This window comes from Chelonoidis abingdonii, chromosome 4, assembly GCF_003597395.2.
Source record: "Chelonoidis abingdonii isolate Lonesome George chromosome 4, CheloAbing_2.0, whole genome shotgun sequence".
In the NCBI taxonomy this organism is placed as follows: domain Eukaryota; kingdom Metazoa; phylum Chordata; order Testudines; family Testudinidae; genus Chelonoidis; species Chelonoidis abingdonii.
This window is the reverse complement of record NC_133772.1, coordinates 31,814,925-31,831,291: the sequence shown is the minus strand read 5'-3', so window position 1 is coordinate 31,831,291 and position 16,367 is coordinate 31,814,925. Positions and strand designations below refer to the sequence as shown.

Here is a 16,367-nt window from a genome sequence, read left to right as displayed (position 1 = left end):
GCCCTTTGACAAAAAAAAAAAAAAAGAAAAGTCATTTTTCATAATAGAATCATGCTTACAACCTTAACTCTGCCCATTTGGGCACCTGCATCATTACAATACAGTCTGTAGTTCCTGGATCCCATACAGTTTTGAAATAATAGTGCTGTGTGGGTTTTCTGTAACCTGATAGTACAGAGCACTATTCTGTGTGTCAAATAAACATTAGTCAGTGTGTGTTACATGACCCTCCCTGTGCCTAATCCACAGGGGATATGAGTTTGTTACAGGCCCGGCTACTCAGAACATGAGCCTCTGGGTCAATTTTAACTTCGGAGGTCGCTGGTTCAGTCCCTCTGGTGTTTCAGTCAGCATGCTGCCTGTCACACTAGCTTGCATGTTTGCAGCTACGTTAGGGTGTTAGTTAACTGCCTGATCTCCTAAACTGCATCTGTGGAAGGCTGCCCTGCTGGCTGAATAGAAGAGCAGAGTCCATGACTAAACTGGATAATGGTCAGAGAGTGGGTCTGCTGAGACCACTGCTTTTTATGCTAGCCAGTATCATCTCATTGTTACCATGTGCTCTTCTATTTGTTGTATCCACCTGTTGTCTCTCAAATTGTTATACTGTAACTCTTTGGGACAGGTGCTGTTTTTATTATGTGTTTGTACAGCACCTAGTACAGGGATCGGCAACCTGTCAGCAGTGCTGTGCCGAGTCTTCATTTATTCACTTTAATTTAAGATTTTGCCTGCCAGTAATACATTTTAACATTTTTAGAAGGTCTCTTTCTCTAAGTCTGTAATATATAAACTGTTGTTCTATATAAAGTAAACAAGACTTTTAATTTTAAATGAAGCTTCTTAAACATTTTAAAATGAAGAGCTCTCCAGACGGGTGGCCAGGACCCGGGCAGTGTGAGTGTCATTGAAAGTCAGCTCGCGTGCCGCAGGTTGCCTACATCTGACCTAGTACGATAGACTGATCCATGATTGGGGCTCCAGATGCTACTGCAGTACAAATAATGAGTGTTGTCATAAATATCATGAGAGAAGAGGCGACTTTAAAAAGACTGTCAGGATAGAGAAACTGTGACAAAGAAAATAGTGAAATATAACAAGACAGTCTGTATTTTCATTGCCTTCTGGGCATGTCAAGTAGCATAGCTCTAAAAGGTACTGCATGCACATGCAGCTAAGGTTATAGAAAATAGTATTATATTTGAGAGAATCAGATAATGTGATTAGGGCATTGCTTAAGCATTTCCACTCTAACATGATACTCGTTATGGAGGGGCAGACTCCATGCTTCCTGCTGTTTTGTGGCCCCTAATCAGACATTACGGCCCTGCACCCTCCTTATTACTCTGCAAGTAATCTCACTATGTTCATGATCACACACACACACACGTCTGTCTGCCTGTGGCGGTGATTTCTCTTGCTTCTCTTTCTGCAGGATCCCCAGGGCCGCCATGTCAAAACGTACGAGGTATCCCTGCGAGAGAAGGAATTCAACAAGGGTCCCTGGAAACAGGAGAATGTAGAAGCAGAAGCGTCCATGGTAATTGCAGGTCAGTTCTTCTTTATAGAAGATCTTACCTACTACATCTTGCTTCAGTGGCGGTGCTTCACCCTTGTTACAGGTACTCTCTAACGAGGCTGTCTGCATTCTCCCTTTCTGCAGTGCCCGAGCCCTTTGGAGGAGCTATCATCATTGGGCAAGAGTCCATCACCTACCACAATGGCGATAAATATCTGGCTATAGCCCCACCCATCATAAAGGTGAAAGAGTTTCTTTCTAGAATGCTGATCCCTAGGGTCATGGATACAACTGCTCTTGGAGCCTGGCTCCATTGCACTTCAGTTTCCATATTGTGCCTAGGTACTGCGTGTCGTAAATTCTAAGGTCCACCTGCACTAAGGAGTCTCCAGGCTGGGATTTTAAACTGCTCTCTCCCCCTTGCATATCTGTGGGATGGGACTCCTCTACTCCCATGTGACAATGTAGGGATGTGGCCTTTAGGTGCATGAATGAGTGTCTGGTACAGTTGTTGATCCCTGCCTTCGGACATTTGAGGGATGTGTTCTGTGTTGAAGAAGGCGTGTGCCTGGTCCCCTTATAGCCACATGTGGGTGGGTCTCCTCTCTGCTTTGAGTGCCGGGTAGAATGCAGTAAAGCCAAAAGCCTCCTGGGGCCTCAGAGAAAGAAATACATTAGGTGGCACTGTGAGATTCGGGCATTGATTCAAGCCAAAGCAGAGATGTAGCTGAATGAAGCTCACAGCAAAGGTAGGATCTGTAGCAGTGAAAGATCTGAAGCTTGAATACAACACTGTATGTGAGGAAATGCTTGGTTTGGGAAGAGGGGAGCCCAGGTGGGGTGTCTGAGCCAGGGGATTTGATCCTAATCAGAGGAGTATGATTCCTGGCCCAAGTTGTACAGGAAGCATCAACTAGATCACAGAGGCAACAAGGGGAGTAACTATGTGTTAGACTGAAAGAAAAGCAGAGATATGATGAGAAGATCATTTGAAGGCTGAGACAACAATAGGCTAGAATGTGGCAATAGATCTCTGGGAAATAGATACAGCATCATGACTTGAGTGTCTGACAGGCTGTTAGCTTAGGCTCTTTGGAGGTCCATGCTTTGATGTCTGCTGCCTTAGTAAGAAAAGTAACATGCTGCCTGGGAGTCTCTCAGGGCCTTGTCCTGCGGCCCTAGCACAGGCACATCTGCCCTGAAAGTCAATGGGAGATTTGCTTGGGTAAGGGCTGCAGGAGCATGCCATTAAATCCCAAACCAAATGTCTTGACCAGAAGTTGGGCAGCATCTGTCACTCAGAAAACCACTTGTTCAGAGTCCTGAGACAAAGCTGGCATGCAACTGTATGGGCCCAAAACAGCATCGGGACAATTTATCTGCTGAGAGTGCTCAGTCAGCAGGATGAGGGTTTCTGAGGGGGTTGCTCCTGAGCTGAGAATAGGCCTAAGAAGTTTCAGCCTGACTTGTAATTCCTGAGACAGTTCTGAGTAGCTGATAAAGGGGAAGTTCCACCACAGACTCACATATAGTCACTGGCACAATATAATCAGCGGGGAGTCAAATCACTGCCCCAAGGAGCGAGAAGATTGCCACAAGGGTTGGGGGATTTCAGCACCTCGCACAGGATTGTACCATTGGCCAGGTGCATTGTGGGTGTATTCACTCTTCTGACACATCCAGCATTGGCGGCTGCTGGGACCTGAACACCAAGCTAGGGGGCCCAGTAACTCCAACCTCTTTCTCTCTCTGCAGCAAAGTACAATCGTGTGCCACAACCGTGTGGATCCCAATGGGTCCCGTTACCTCCTGGGGGATATGGAGGGCCGTCTCTTCATGCTGCTTCTGGAGAAGGAAGAGCAGATGGATGGCACGGTCAGCCTGAAGGACCTGCGTGTGGAGCTGCTTGGAGAGGTAGCACTCTTCCCCCTTGCTGCTGTGCCATGTGTGGTCTCTGTCTGCTGGGGAGTTCATGAGCTGCAAGCACAGCTCAGGGACTTTAAATAGAGGGAAGCGAGTCTCCACTGGGATGGGGTGGGATTTAATTCCCTGCCATTTTCATAGCTCCGAACCTCCTGAGGCACCAGGATGTGTGTGGGAGTGACCAAGTGTGGGTCCTTTGCTAGCGTCCCCACCTTCACAGGTTGCATTGGAGCTGGTGCTTTGGTCTGTCATTTAAGGGAGCGTGTACTCTTTGGTGGTTCTCTAAAAGGATTTTCCTTCAGGCTCTGGATCTCAACCGCCTTCCAGGAGCTTTCCTGTGGAGCTGGAGTTTGGGATTTGTGTTTTCAGGGTAGGGGGCCCACCTCTGGCCTGGGGCTTTCCAGTGGGCTTGAATTGTGTATCTGCTACAGGCCTCTTTCCCCCTAACCTACTGGTCCATCTGTCTCCTCGTCTAGACATCCATTGCAGAGTGCCTGACCTACCTAGATAATGGTGTTGTCTTTGTCGGCTCTCGACTTGGGGACTCCCAGCTCGTGAAGGTGAGAAGAAGCCCTCTCTTGTTCTAATTCTATCTACAGCCACATTTGTTCACCTTTCCCCTCCCTGCTGGATCCCAAGAGGCGTGGATGGGTCAGGGGAGCCTCTGACTTGCTTCCCATTGCCTCTCACAGGCCTCTCTGCTCTATTTGCTGGAGGTTTGGTTCTGTTATTGATAAGAGGTTTAATAAACAGGCTCAGTCAGTATTTATTAATCAGATTATTAGTTAAGGATTGATATAGCACATTACAGAATACAGAAAGGAAGGCTGTACGTTACCAAACTGATCTGCAGAAATGTTCTTGTTTCACTCTCAACTAAGTCTCAAAACCTCAGCTCCTTATGTGCCACGGGTCTTTACAAAGAGAAACAAAGGAATTCCTTTTTCAATAGCCTAATTACTTGTAAATTTCCTTTATGGTATTTCAGGATACGTGATTGATAAGCCCATAGGTATTTTGAACCAAGTTGTTCTTTCAGAAAATGTCTCTGACAACAAGCAAATCCTGATGAATTAAAAACATCTCAATAGTTTATCATCTTATCAATCACAAAACACACCTGCAATAACAAATATCCTTCGTCAGTCACAAGTGATCTCTTTTCTTGGTTTCCTAGATATCTGATGACTTTTTGTGTGGGTTGACAGGATCATAGCAAGAGTTTACACACATTCCATCACTTTTGGTCACACACCAAGGTTCAACCTGTGTACAGAGAACATTTAGGTGTATAGATACAGAATACCAGCACTTTGATTCATGCCCCACAGTGTTCTGGGACTTATGTACAAAGCATTATGGGAGTTTAATATCTGCTAACAGCTCAGATCCCTCCCCACCTGCTGCCCACCTCTGGGTGCTCCCTGCATTTACTTTGGGAGCTAATGACTTTGTGTTCACAGCTCAGCGTGGACAGCAATGAACAAGGCTCCTATGTAGTGGCCATGGAAACCTTCACCAACCTGGGCCCCATCGTGGACATGTGTGTGGTGGATCTGGAGAGACAGGGTCAAGGGCAGGTAATAATGGCTCGGCCTTCCCTTTGTTAGTGCTGAGTGCATCTGCTCCAGACGGGGGCATGCCCACTGCAAAGGGGGAATAGACTGTGCTCCATGCTGGGCGTCCAAGCTGCCCTTGTTTGAGCTGCTACACAAAGAGATGCTGGAAGTACTGCTTGTGGGGTATTCTGTGTTGGGAGCAGCGAATGGTGGTGCTTTGAAATCTGTTGAGGAAAGCTGGTGAGTGCAAAGCAGGGGTCTTAAGGTGGGTGCTTCCTGTGGATCCCTTCTCATGAGGGAAGATTAGCCCTTCCATGAGACTGCTCTGGAGGATCAGACTCTGGGATGGGGAAAGGGTGATGAGCCACCTCCAAAGAACTTCTTTTGGGACGTAGGGGACACCAGACCCCTTCCCTCTACCAAGACCCTTACCTGAATGCCTCTTCTCATAGTGGGAGGAGATGACCCCGCATACCCCACCCCCACCCCAAGACCTTAGCTGGGAGGAATTGGAGGAATGTAAATGGGTATCTGCTCTCTCTAGCTGGTCACGTGCTCTGGTGCCTTTAAGGAGGGCTCCCTGAGGATCATCCGAAACGGGATTGGGATTCATGAACACGCCAGCATCGACCTGCCAGGGATTAAAGGTGTGTAAATCCATTGGGAGCACAGAGCATACGTGCCAGCCTTCAGCTCTGTCAGCCTGTTCTACAAGTCTGTGTGGTTGTGACCCACAGCTTCAGAAGGGACTGGGGGACATGTCCTGCATGCAGGCTGGGCAGGGGTATGGGGTGTGTCAAGGGGCATCTACTAAGTTTTTTGATGAGATGTTTACTCTGAGTAATAGTGGGCTCTTTCCCTTTGCAGGCCTATGGCCCCTGAGATCAGATTCACATCATGAAACCGACAACACCTTGGTGCTGTCCTTCGTCGGCCAGACCAGGTAAGGCTCTGGGATTAATGCTGGGGCAGGCTCTGGGTTGTGTGCTGTGCACCTAGTTAAAGAGTTCTCTCCCTCTTGTAGAGTTCTGATGTTAAACGGGGAGGAAGTGGAGGAAACTGAGTTGACAGGATTTGTGGATGATCAGCAAACCTTCTTTTGTGGCAATGTGGCTCATCAGCAACTGATCCAGGTACTGGTTAGGCCAGTGAGAGAGGAGGGGGCTTCTGGCTGGAATGGAAAGGGCTGTGAGGTATCATGGGAGGAGGCCTACAGAATGAGCTCCCAGAAATGGGGATGGTGGCAGAATTCCACCTGGGCCGAGTGTCATTGAGGGTGAATGTGCCCTGCGTCTGAGTTGGAGTGTTTCCTGCTTCTCCAGATCACCTCTGCCTCCGTGCGGCTGGTCACTCAGGAGCCCAAAGCCCTGGTGAGTGAATGGAAAGAGCCCAAGGGGAAGAACATCAGCGTGGCTTCCTGTAACAGCAGCCAGGTGGTGGTGGCTGTGGGGCGAGCACTCTACTACCTGGAGATCCAGCCCCAGGAGCTCAGGCAAATAAGGTGGGTGTGATCCCCTTGCCTTGTCTGGTTCCTCTGGCCCCCAGCCTGGTTATTGACCTGTCCATTTCCTTCCTGCCTGCCTGCCAGCTGCACTGAGATGGAGCACGAGGTGGCCTGCCTGGATATCACCCCACTGGGGGACTCTAATGGCATGTCCCCTTTATGTGCCATCGGCCTCTGGACTGACATTTCAGCCCGCATCCTAAAGCTGCCCTCATTTGAGCTGCTGCACAAGGAGATGCTGGGAGGAGGTAGGTGCTGCTTGCGGGGCATTCTGTACTGGGAGCAGTGAACAAAGCTGTGTGTGACACTTAATGGGAACTTCTCTTTTTCCCCACTCCCACAGAGATCATTCCCCGCTCCATTCTGATGACCACCTTTGAGAGCAGCCACTATCTCCTCTGCGCCCTGGGAGATGGGGCTCTCTTCTACTTTGGGCTCAGCATTGAGACGGGTAGGTACATGGCCCCTCCTTCTCTGGTTTTTGAGGGGGACGAGACTGATCAGATGCCCGTTCTCCCCCTTCTGAATCCTCTCTCTGATCCCAGGTGGGCTGGGCTCCATGGCATGATGGCCCCACCCCTGTCCACTCTGGTCAGGCCACGCCCCGACAGGGCAGGGGTCTCTCCAGTTTGTAACAACCCTGACATCCCTTGAGAGTCTGATGGGCAGGTTCTGTTCAGATACTCGATGTGATCAGGATTCCTGCTACAGGAGGGGGTCAGCCCTTGCCTGCTTTTTGAGGGAGAGCTACTCTTCCCTCTCCTGGAGGGGACATGAGGTGGCTTTTTGTGTCAGACCCTTTGACAGCCACCCTCTGCCGACAGCATAGTGCCTCTGGCCTCCATGTGGCCTCTGGCCTCCAGCCAGTGTGCCTTGTGGTTTAATCCCACTCTTCCAAAAGTTCCCATCCCCTTTGGTTGCGCAGCTCCTAACACTGCTGCTCCCTTACTATAGGTTTGCTGAGTGACCGTAAGAAAGTGACGCTGGGCACCCAGCCCACTGTCCTGAGAACATTCCGTTCACTCTCCACCACCAATGTCTTTGCCTGCTCTGACCGCCCCACTGTGATCTACAGCAGTAACCACAAGCTGGTCTTCTCCAACGTCAACCTCAAGGAGGTGAACTACATGTGTCCCCTCAACTCGGATGGCTACCCTGACAGGTGAGCATGCTCCCCCCCCCCATGCCAGAGGGGACTCTGCACTGGCCCAAGTGAGGTAAGGAGCAGCATGTCTTGAGGATTCCTAGCTACATCCTTCTACCTGATCTAGTGTCTGAAGGGCACAACGCCCCCACGTGCCTTCCTTGCTCAGGCCTGGCTGACAAGAAGGTGGAAGATGATGGCATGTTCAGTGAGCACTATACCTACAGGCCAGCTTGCAGCTGCATGGAGAATGGGAAAGGGAAACCCTCCTTCTAGACGCTATCAGACTCGCTCTTCTTCCTCACTTGCACAATCAATCCAGCTCTTTTGCTGCCCTGATGGTGTTGAACGAGAAGACACTTGCCATTGCTTACTTTGTCCCTCCCCATATACTGGCATTGGGTTTTCCCGCGCAGGCTGGGTCCCAGTAACCCTTAGAATCAGGAGATCAGTGCTGTGTCAGTCTGGCTGTTCTCCCAGCATCCTAGCTATTCAGAGCCCTGGAGTCAGTGACTTCCTCTCTGGGCACCTAGTCAAGCCTGATCACTGACTGTCTCCTTTCTTTACAGTCTGGCATTAGCCAACAACAGCACCCTGACAATCGGCACCATCGACGAGATCCAGAAGCTTCACATCCGCACGGTTCCCCTCTATGAGTCACCCAGGTGAGCAGCGGGGTGTTACGGTTTCTGGGTCTGCACCCTGTGTATGAGTGGGGAAGGACGATAGCACAGCTCGTTGTTCTCCAAAGAGGAGCCACTCCACCTTTCCACTTTTGTGTGGAAGTGGGGAGATGGATGAATCAATGAGATTGGTGGCTGGCACTCTGAGAGCAGCCTGGGGACTGTAGCAAGGAAATGTCTGGGAATTGAGCAATATGACAACCTAGTGTCCCAGGAGGCTCTGTGTTCTCTTTAGCCTCAACCATGCTGTCTCCCCCTCCCCCTGAGGAGTCCTTGCCCACACAGCTTGCTCTATTTATCCTGCAGGAAAATCTGCTACCAGGAGGTTTCTCAGTGCTTTGGCGTGCTTTCAAGTCGCATTGAGGTGCAGGATGCCAGTGGGGGCACCACTGCACTGAGACCCAGTGCCAGCACCCAGGTGAGAGGAAGCTCTGGGAAGGTATGTGGGCTTAAGAGCTGGGCTGCTGGATAAGCAGCTGTTGGAAATATGACTCTTCAAGCCAAATGGCGATACATATTTTCCTTGGCCATCTTGTCATCCCAAGGTTGAGTATATGGACCCCACTGCCCTACCCCATGGCAGTCTGGGAAGGAGGGAGGGTGGGACTCTTGTCTTAGACTCTTGAATCTTTTTATCTCTAGCAGACTCCACGGCTTTCCTTGCTACATGTTCCCTTTTTCTCTCAGCCTTACCATTCAGATTGCTCATTAGATGGGATCGCTGATCCATCCTGGGATGTTTCCTTTTCTCCATGTCTGAGACAAAGGGCCTCTCAGAAACTGCTATGGAAACTTCCATCTTATCATTCTGTGTGTCCCTTAGCCTGAATTCTGTTCTGCTGTTCCATCAGTCTGGCTTCAGAAGACTCTCTGAGGAAGAGTCCAATGTGCTAATGTGCCCCTGAGCAACTGCATCTGGATTTTCCCATGGGAAGAAATGTTCCCCCACGTCAGTGGCCCATTTGGCCAAGAGGCTTGTCTGGGATCTCATTCATCTTCTTCTCCCTGCCCTGTATTTCCAGCTTTCTCTCTCATTCAGCCTCTCTGCTCTCCCAGTGTGCCAGGCCGCTGCGAGTAGCTTGAGGGTGTGATCGCTCGCTCTCTGTCCCAGGCCCTGTCCAGCAGCGTCAGCTCCAGCAAGCTGTTTTCCAGCAGCACCGCCCCGCACGAGACATCCTTCGGAGAGGAGGTGGAGGTGCACAATCTACTCATCATAGACCAGCACACCTTTGAAGGTACCAGCCCCAAATACTCCTTTCTGCCCCCAGGAGGGGGCCCAGCTCACCTGCTGAACACTTTCCCTTGCAATGCACATGTGGCAAAGAGGCGTGGATGAGACCAGCAGTTTTGTGAAAAAGAGGCTTTATCAGAAGGAAAGGCAAAAGGATGGGGACTCCTGGAGGAGGGCTGAGTGTAAGGCCAAGGGGGTTATATTAAGCAGAAGCACAGGCTGGAAAAGAGGGGCTCTCCAGGACAGCTTTTGGCTCTGTCACTTGGGCACATGGAGCAGGCACTTAATTCCTTTTGATAGGCTGGTCCAGTAGCATGAGAGGGGAGGGGGCTCTTGGTCACAACCCAATTGCGTTTCTCTTTCCTATGCCCAGTGCTCCACGCTCACCAGTTCCTGCAAAATGAATACGCCCTAAGCCTGGTCTCCTGCAAGCTGGGCAAGGACCCCAACACGTACTTCATTGTGGGCACAGCCATGGTGTATCCTGAGGAGGCTGAGCCGAAACAGGGTCGCATTGTAGTCTTCCACTACTCAGATGGTAAGAGGGAGAAGGCTGAGTTCCTGTACCAGGTCCTTCTCCTGGCAGCACTCCAATCATCCGAGGGAGGTCACCACCTAATCCCAGAGGATTGGGAATGGACATCACTGCAACAGGCACTTTGGCTTCCCTCACTGGCCTGTTGACAGATGGTTGCCAGTTGTCCATGAGAAAGCTTGTGGCCCCAGGCTGTTCTGCTGCTTCGGGGTTTTTGCTGTGCTGTGAACCAACCTCTAAATTATGGTAACTTCTCCCCATCTCCCATTAGGACACAGTAATCCTTCACCCTAACTTCCTTCTGGAACCAGAATCTGAATCCCATGGTCTTTCCAGTCTTACTGCTCACATCCTTCCGTTACTGTCACTGGGCCAGGAGTTGCCCACAGACTGGCTGAGAAATGGACTTATCCTTTCTAGAGAGAGAACAGACTTGAATAGAGCATCTTGTTTGGGTTCCACAGAGGGTCTTGTAGCTGCTCTTGGGGGACACAGGGTAACCAAAGAGTCTCTTGGTGTGTTCCAGGGAAACTGCAGAGTCTGGCTGAGAAGGAAGTGAAAGGGGCTGTGTATTCCATGGTGGAGTTCAACGGCAAGCTCCTAGCCAGCATCAACAGCACGGTAAGGCTCCAGCAAGGCCCTGGATATCCCAGGGAAGAGTTTCTTCCAGAGTTGGGAGGCTGCTCAGCCACGAGACTGAAAGAGCTCTAGAGCTCTGGTGTGCTGGGCTATTCTGGGCTGCTGTGTGCCTCTCGCATTTGTGTGCTGGCCCTGGTTCACGTCTGTTCCCTCAGGTGCGTCTGTATGAGTGGACGGCAGAGAAGGAACAGCGCACAGAGTGTAACCATTACAATAACATCATGGCTCTCTACTTGAAGATCAAAGGGGACTTCATCCTGGTTGGAGATCTGATGCGCTCTGTCCTGCTTCTTGCCTACAAGCCCATGGAGGGTAACTTTGAGGAGGTATTGATACTCTTCCACCCAGGGTGATCCAAAGGATGGGGGTCTCGATCCTGTGGTACAGCAAGGGACTTTCAGGAAAGGGAGAGCAGCTTGTGGGGCGAGGAGAGGGCAGTTTGTCCGGAGGAGAGCCAACAGAGCTGGGCTTCCCTTTGAGGCACAGTGTCCCTAAGAACAGGATCTACTGAAGCCACTCCTTGGCAGATCTCTGTGGGCCGCTGTGAGACAGGCTGGTTCTGATTCAGTGCCTTCCATGGGGCCACGAGGTGGGTTGTCCTGGCTTCCAGTGGTGGGATGCAAGGTTGGTAGTACAAGGTGTCCTGATGAGAGACCAGCCCCCCTCACAAGCAACATGGGTTGCCCTGCCAGGATCCTTGTTACGTGCTCGGGGTAGGGAATGTGCTGCTGGGGTAGCTGGCTCTCTGGTATAGTCCTCCTAGGGATCAGTCTGCCTTTTCATCCAAAGGCCCCACCTTCCTAGGCTTCTCCAGAAAGAGCCACATCTGCAGGAAACTGGCACAGAGTCCCTCTCCTGGGGAAATGAGATCGTGATCCCATCAACTATTTGGAGTTTGTGCTGTCCTGCTACTCCTCCAAGGGGCCTCTTGAATGTGCAAACCTCCTTCCTCTAGCTCTGACATGGGCTGGCGCTTTCTCCTTCCACCTGACTTCATCACTGGGCTCAGAGAGCTGGGTGGGATCCCCCCATGCCATTGTAACCTTGGTGTTGGGTGGGGCAGGGTGGCTTCATGAGGATATCACTTGGGGGCTCACAGCAGGGCCTGATCTCCCCTGGTATTTGTCATCTCCTTTAAGATTGCTCGAGACTTCAACCCAAACTGGATGAGTGCCGTGGAGATCTTAGACGATGACAACTTCCTGGGAGCAGAGAATGCTTTTAACCTGTTTGTGTGCCAGAAGGACAGGTAAGCTGGGTCTGGGCGTGATGATGGTGGTGGGGTGGTACATCTTATCGTCCCCTTCCTTTACAGGTGCGTGTTAACTGGTAGGACTTGCCTTTCTTCTGTGTGTGGAATGTGGCTGTGGGGAGGTGCATGTGTTAGCTCAGAGTACTGGGGTGGGGAGTGTGCTTGTGTGCAGAGGGACATGTCTCTCGTGCCTCTGCTCTGTGTTCTCACCCCGTTGCCTACCAGGGTCCTTGCATTTCAGCGCTGCCACGACTGACGAGGAGCGCCAGCACTTGCAGGAAGTGGGGCTGTTCCACCTGGGGGAGTTTGTCAACGTGTTCTGCCATGGCTCCCTGGTCATGCAGAACCTGGGCGAGACCTCCACACCGACGCAGGGCTCGGTGCTCTTCGGCACGGTCAACGGAATGATCGGTAAGGGGAGAGCTCCGCGGCTGCCTCTCGCCCTGCTTTGAGGGCTGTTGTGTGGGATCTCAGATCCTGGAGGAGTCACTAACATGGGCCTTGAAAGAAAGCTGCTAAAGTGGATTCAATAGCAGAGCCCTCCTGGAGCCATTAGTTGGGTTGGGCAGATTGGTTTTTGATGAAAAATTTAAAATATTTGCACAGTGTCTGCTCTCACCAGCAAATTTTGATTTTTTGGGGGCAATTATAATACTTCTGCTAAAAAAAAAATAGGATTTTTTATTTAGAAATGCTGCAACGGTGCCTCATGTGAGTTGTAGTTTCCTCATGTTCCCACTTGTGTCCTTGGCTGGGCTCCCCAGCCTTCCTACGTGTCCCATGATGTGCTGCCATCCCTCTCAAAGAGGGGACATTGTGGTGCATCATGGGAGATGTAGTCTCATCAGGGAGCCTGGCCTACATTGAATGGGAGCATAAGGTACCTGAACCACAGCTCCTGAGAGGCACCAGTTTTCTGGATTTTAATCTTTCTGGGTTTGAATTTTTGCTGAAAAATGAAGTTTTCTGTGGAAAATATGCAAGAAAGTGATTTTTTTTTCACTTCCATTTACATTTCCTGGGTGGGGGGAGCACTTGTGACCATCTCTACTCATTAATTGCCAGGCAAGAGCCTGCTATTCCCAGCCTGCTGGATGCTGCAACAGTGTGGTCCAAGGGTTGGCAGGAAACTGCTGCATCCAGCCCTGCCCCAATTGCCCTCTCCTCTCTTGCAGGGCTGGTGACGTCACTGTCAGAAAGCTGGTACAACCTCCTGCTGGATGTGCAGAACAGACTCAATAAAGTCATCAAGAGTGTGGGCAAGATCGAGCACTCCTTATATCCTTCCCCATCCTCCTGCTCTGTGCCACCTTCTCGAGCAGATCTAGGAGCTTAGCAATGAAGGTGCCTTTACAGTGGCAGTCACCTAAACTGTGGCTATGTTAGGCTGTGCCATGAGTGGGATAGAGGCTGACAAAGCGAGTGCTAGAATGCTGACTCATGAATTGATGAGCCAAAGCCTAGAGTGACTTCCAGGAGCCTGGGTGGTGGGAGAATTTATGGATGTTCACCACATCTTTGTGTAAGTCTGACCCACTGTGGTGGGCTCTGATCACTTGGACATGGTGTCCCTGGCACTTCAAGCTTGATCACCAACCCATCAATCACGATCAACTGGTTGATCCTGGAGCCTCAGCCAGTTGATCGCAATTTTCGGGCTGCTAAAAGTCCAGCGACGCAGCTGAGCTCAGAGGCTGCCTGCCTGCCATGGCCCCATGCCGCTCCTGGAAGGGGCTGACTGTTGGCATGTCTCTGTGGCCCCTGGGGGAAGGGAGAGGGGAGGTGGCATCGCGGGCTGCCCCCAGCACCATCCTCAGGAACCGGCCAATGGGAGCTGCGGCAATGGTGCTTGCAGGCACGGGCAGTGCACAGAGATCCTCTTCCCCACTCCATCAAAATTGCGATCGACTGGCTGAGGCTCCAGGATCGACCAGTTGATCGTGATCGACAGGTTGGTGACCACTGCCCTAGGGTATTGGTGCCAAAGCTCAAGGTGCCAGGGACACCATGTCTAAGTGATCAGAGCTCACCACAGTGGGTCACAGTTACACAAAGATCTGATGAACTTCCATAAATTCTCCCACCACCCGGGCTCCTGCCGCTTCTGGGAGCGGCATGGGGCTGTGGCAGGCAGGCAGCCTGCCAGAGCCCCACTGCGCTTCTGACTGGGAGCCACCTGTGGTAAGCGCCTCCTGGCTGGAGCATGCACCTCGCACCACCTCCTGCACCCTAGGCAGAGCTCCTTCCCAGACCCCACAGCCCAACTCCCTGCCCCAGCCCGGAGCCCCTTTCTGCACCCAATCTCCTCCCTAGAGCCCACCCCTCCTGCCCCCCAACCCCCTGCCCCCACCGAGCCCCTTCCTGCACCAAACTCTCCCAACGACGCCCACCTCCTGCTCCCCAACCCCCTGCCCCAGCCCGGAGCCCCTTCCTGCACCCAAACTCCTCCCAAGAGCCCACCCCCCCTGCCCCAGGCTCAGCCAATGCACACCCTACAGTTGAGAATGTTACACTGATTTGTGGCAATCCCTGAAGGATATTGGATCTATAATTCACAAATGACACTAATAAAAAGTAAAACTCATGAAATGTCCAGTGGATTCTACAAGATTAGGTGCAGTGTGACCATATGATGCCTGCACCCAAACACCCTCCCAGAGCTTACACCCCAACCCCCTGCCCCAGGCTCAGCCTGGAGCCCTCTCCCACATTCTGAGCCCCTTGGACCCAGCCCAGAGCCTGCAGCCCCTCCAGCACCCCAACCCCCTGCCCCAGCCTGGTGAAAGTGAGTGAGGGTGGAGGAGAGCAAGCGACGGAGGGAGGGGAGAATGGAGTGAGCGGGCTGGGGCCTTGGGGAAGGGAAGGGGCCTTGGGGAAGGGGTGAGGTAGATTCTGGGTTGATCTTAAGTTCAAAAAGTGATCTTGTGCATAAAAAAAGGTTGGAGACCACTGTGCTAGGGACTCTACCAGTGGGTAGGGGGAATGTTGTGACCTGCTCTGCAGAGTAGCAGGATGAAGCCGGCAGCGTGTGTGGTGTTTTGCAGTCGGGGTCAGGGACTCCACTGGGCTTGGCACACAGTCCTTGCCCCAAAGAGCTCACAGTCTCAGTCTCTCTCTCTCTCTCTCTCTCTCAAATACTGGGCCGTGATGTAAATCAAATGCTGCACTGGTCGTGGATGTAGCATGTATGTGTGGGAAGCAGGGCAGTGTGTCCAGCGAAGCTGCTGTGCATGCCTGGGGGTGGAGTTCTGTTCTGAGTGGTGTTTAAGGGAGTCCAAGGATGATGCAGTTTAAGTGGGTTTTGCTCCTTGACTCTCACTTGCACCTGGAGATCATTTCACACTGAGCGCAAGACAGAGCCAGCCACAGGGTTTATTGACGGTGACTTGATCGAAAGCTTCCTGGACATCAGCCGGCCCAAAATGCAGGAGGTGGTAGCAAACCTACAGGTGAGATGGGGTCCGGGTGTGAGAATCAGTCAGTTCCAGGTGAGCAGCAGAGGATCTTGGGAAACTATTCTCTGGTACTAGTCTTTTGAATGGCACTCCTTCACCCTGGTCCATGCAGGGGTGCTTCTATAGGAGCTGTGTTCCTCCTCTCCCCCCAGTCATGCTGCTGTAACACATCTGTCCCTTGTTGCAGATTGACGATGGCAGTGGCATGAAGAGAGAGGCCACCGTGGATGACCTGATAAAGATCGTGGAGGAGCTGACCCGGATCCATTAATAGGATTCGGACTCATCTCCTAGCATCTTCCTCCATGGTAGAATATGGAGTCTCTTCCCACCTGCAGCCAGGGGGTCCCTAGCCAGTTGCACTATGACACCAGAGGCTGCGATTATTTTCCCAGGTGGAAGGGGAGAACCTCTGAACTGAAGCCATCTCGCTAGGGACTTGGGGATGTGATTTTGGCTGGGCGTCATGTCATTTCCTGCTTGGGTTCACCAATCCTGTGGACCTTGGCTCCCAACCCAGGACTGGTCATGGCCAATTGCTCCCATTGGATAACTGCTAGCGCTTGGCTGAAGGGTCACCCCTGCCTGGACTTCCCCTGTGGCTCACTCGTTCACTGTCTTTAGTATCTTTTTATTTGATTTTCTTTGATTCAGTGTGTTTTGAAGTGGAAGCCTCCTGCACCCCCTTCTGCCTCTGTAATGAGGATGGGCTGGCGCCTTTTCTCTGGTGCTAGGAAGATGGGGGAGATACCAGGCTGGCTTTTGGAGGTGCCCTGTTTGTCTGGGTGGTGAAGCTCAAAGGGTAGAGAAGGCCTCTCTCTCCCCACAGGATTTGTGGCGTGCTCAGAGAGGAAGGGTCTGGAAAGTGAAATCTCTGTGGTTTGGTTTGAGTTTTACCAAATAAAGTAGAGTCCAAGAGGAAA

The 16,367-nt window shown here is 51.6% G+C and overlaps 1 protein-coding gene across 1 annotated transcript in view; it reads left to right on the top strand.

Annotated features, from left to right (window-relative positions):
- Positions 1-16,367, top strand: part of DDB1 (damage specific DNA binding protein 1) — a 23,081-nt gene extending 6,714 nt beyond the window's left edge. Inside the window, exons 5-27 of the mRNA XM_032776415.2 lie at positions 1,436-1,550; positions 1,664-1,761; positions 3,275-3,433; positions 3,919-4,002; positions 4,906-5,022; positions 5,546-5,648; positions 5,869-5,944; positions 6,026-6,134; positions 6,324-6,502; positions 6,590-6,753; positions 6,849-6,956; positions 7,460-7,667; positions 8,219-8,314; positions 8,639-8,750; positions 9,444-9,567; positions 9,937-10,101; positions 10,625-10,719; positions 10,893-11,063; positions 11,877-11,986; positions 12,231-12,400; positions 13,165-13,267; positions 15,315-15,438; positions 15,632-16,367. Of these exons, the coding sequence (XP_032632306.1) occupies positions 1,436-1,550; positions 1,664-1,761; positions 3,275-3,433; positions 3,919-4,002; positions 4,906-5,022; positions 5,546-5,648; positions 5,869-5,944; positions 6,026-6,134; positions 6,324-6,502; positions 6,590-6,753; positions 6,849-6,956; positions 7,460-7,667; positions 8,219-8,314; positions 8,639-8,750; positions 9,444-9,567; positions 9,937-10,101; positions 10,625-10,719; positions 10,893-11,063; positions 11,877-11,986; positions 12,231-12,400; positions 13,165-13,267; positions 15,315-15,438; positions 15,632-15,715 (2,874 nt within the window). The 3' untranslated portion in view covers positions 15,716-16,367. The remainder of the gene's footprint in view (positions 1-1,435; positions 1,551-1,663; positions 1,762-3,274; positions 3,434-3,918; positions 4,003-4,905; positions 5,023-5,545; positions 5,649-5,868; positions 5,945-6,025; positions 6,135-6,323; positions 6,503-6,589; positions 6,754-6,848; positions 6,957-7,459; positions 7,668-8,218; positions 8,315-8,638; positions 8,751-9,443; positions 9,568-9,936; positions 10,102-10,624; positions 10,720-10,892; positions 11,064-11,876; positions 11,987-12,230; positions 12,401-13,164; positions 13,268-15,314; positions 15,439-15,631) is intronic.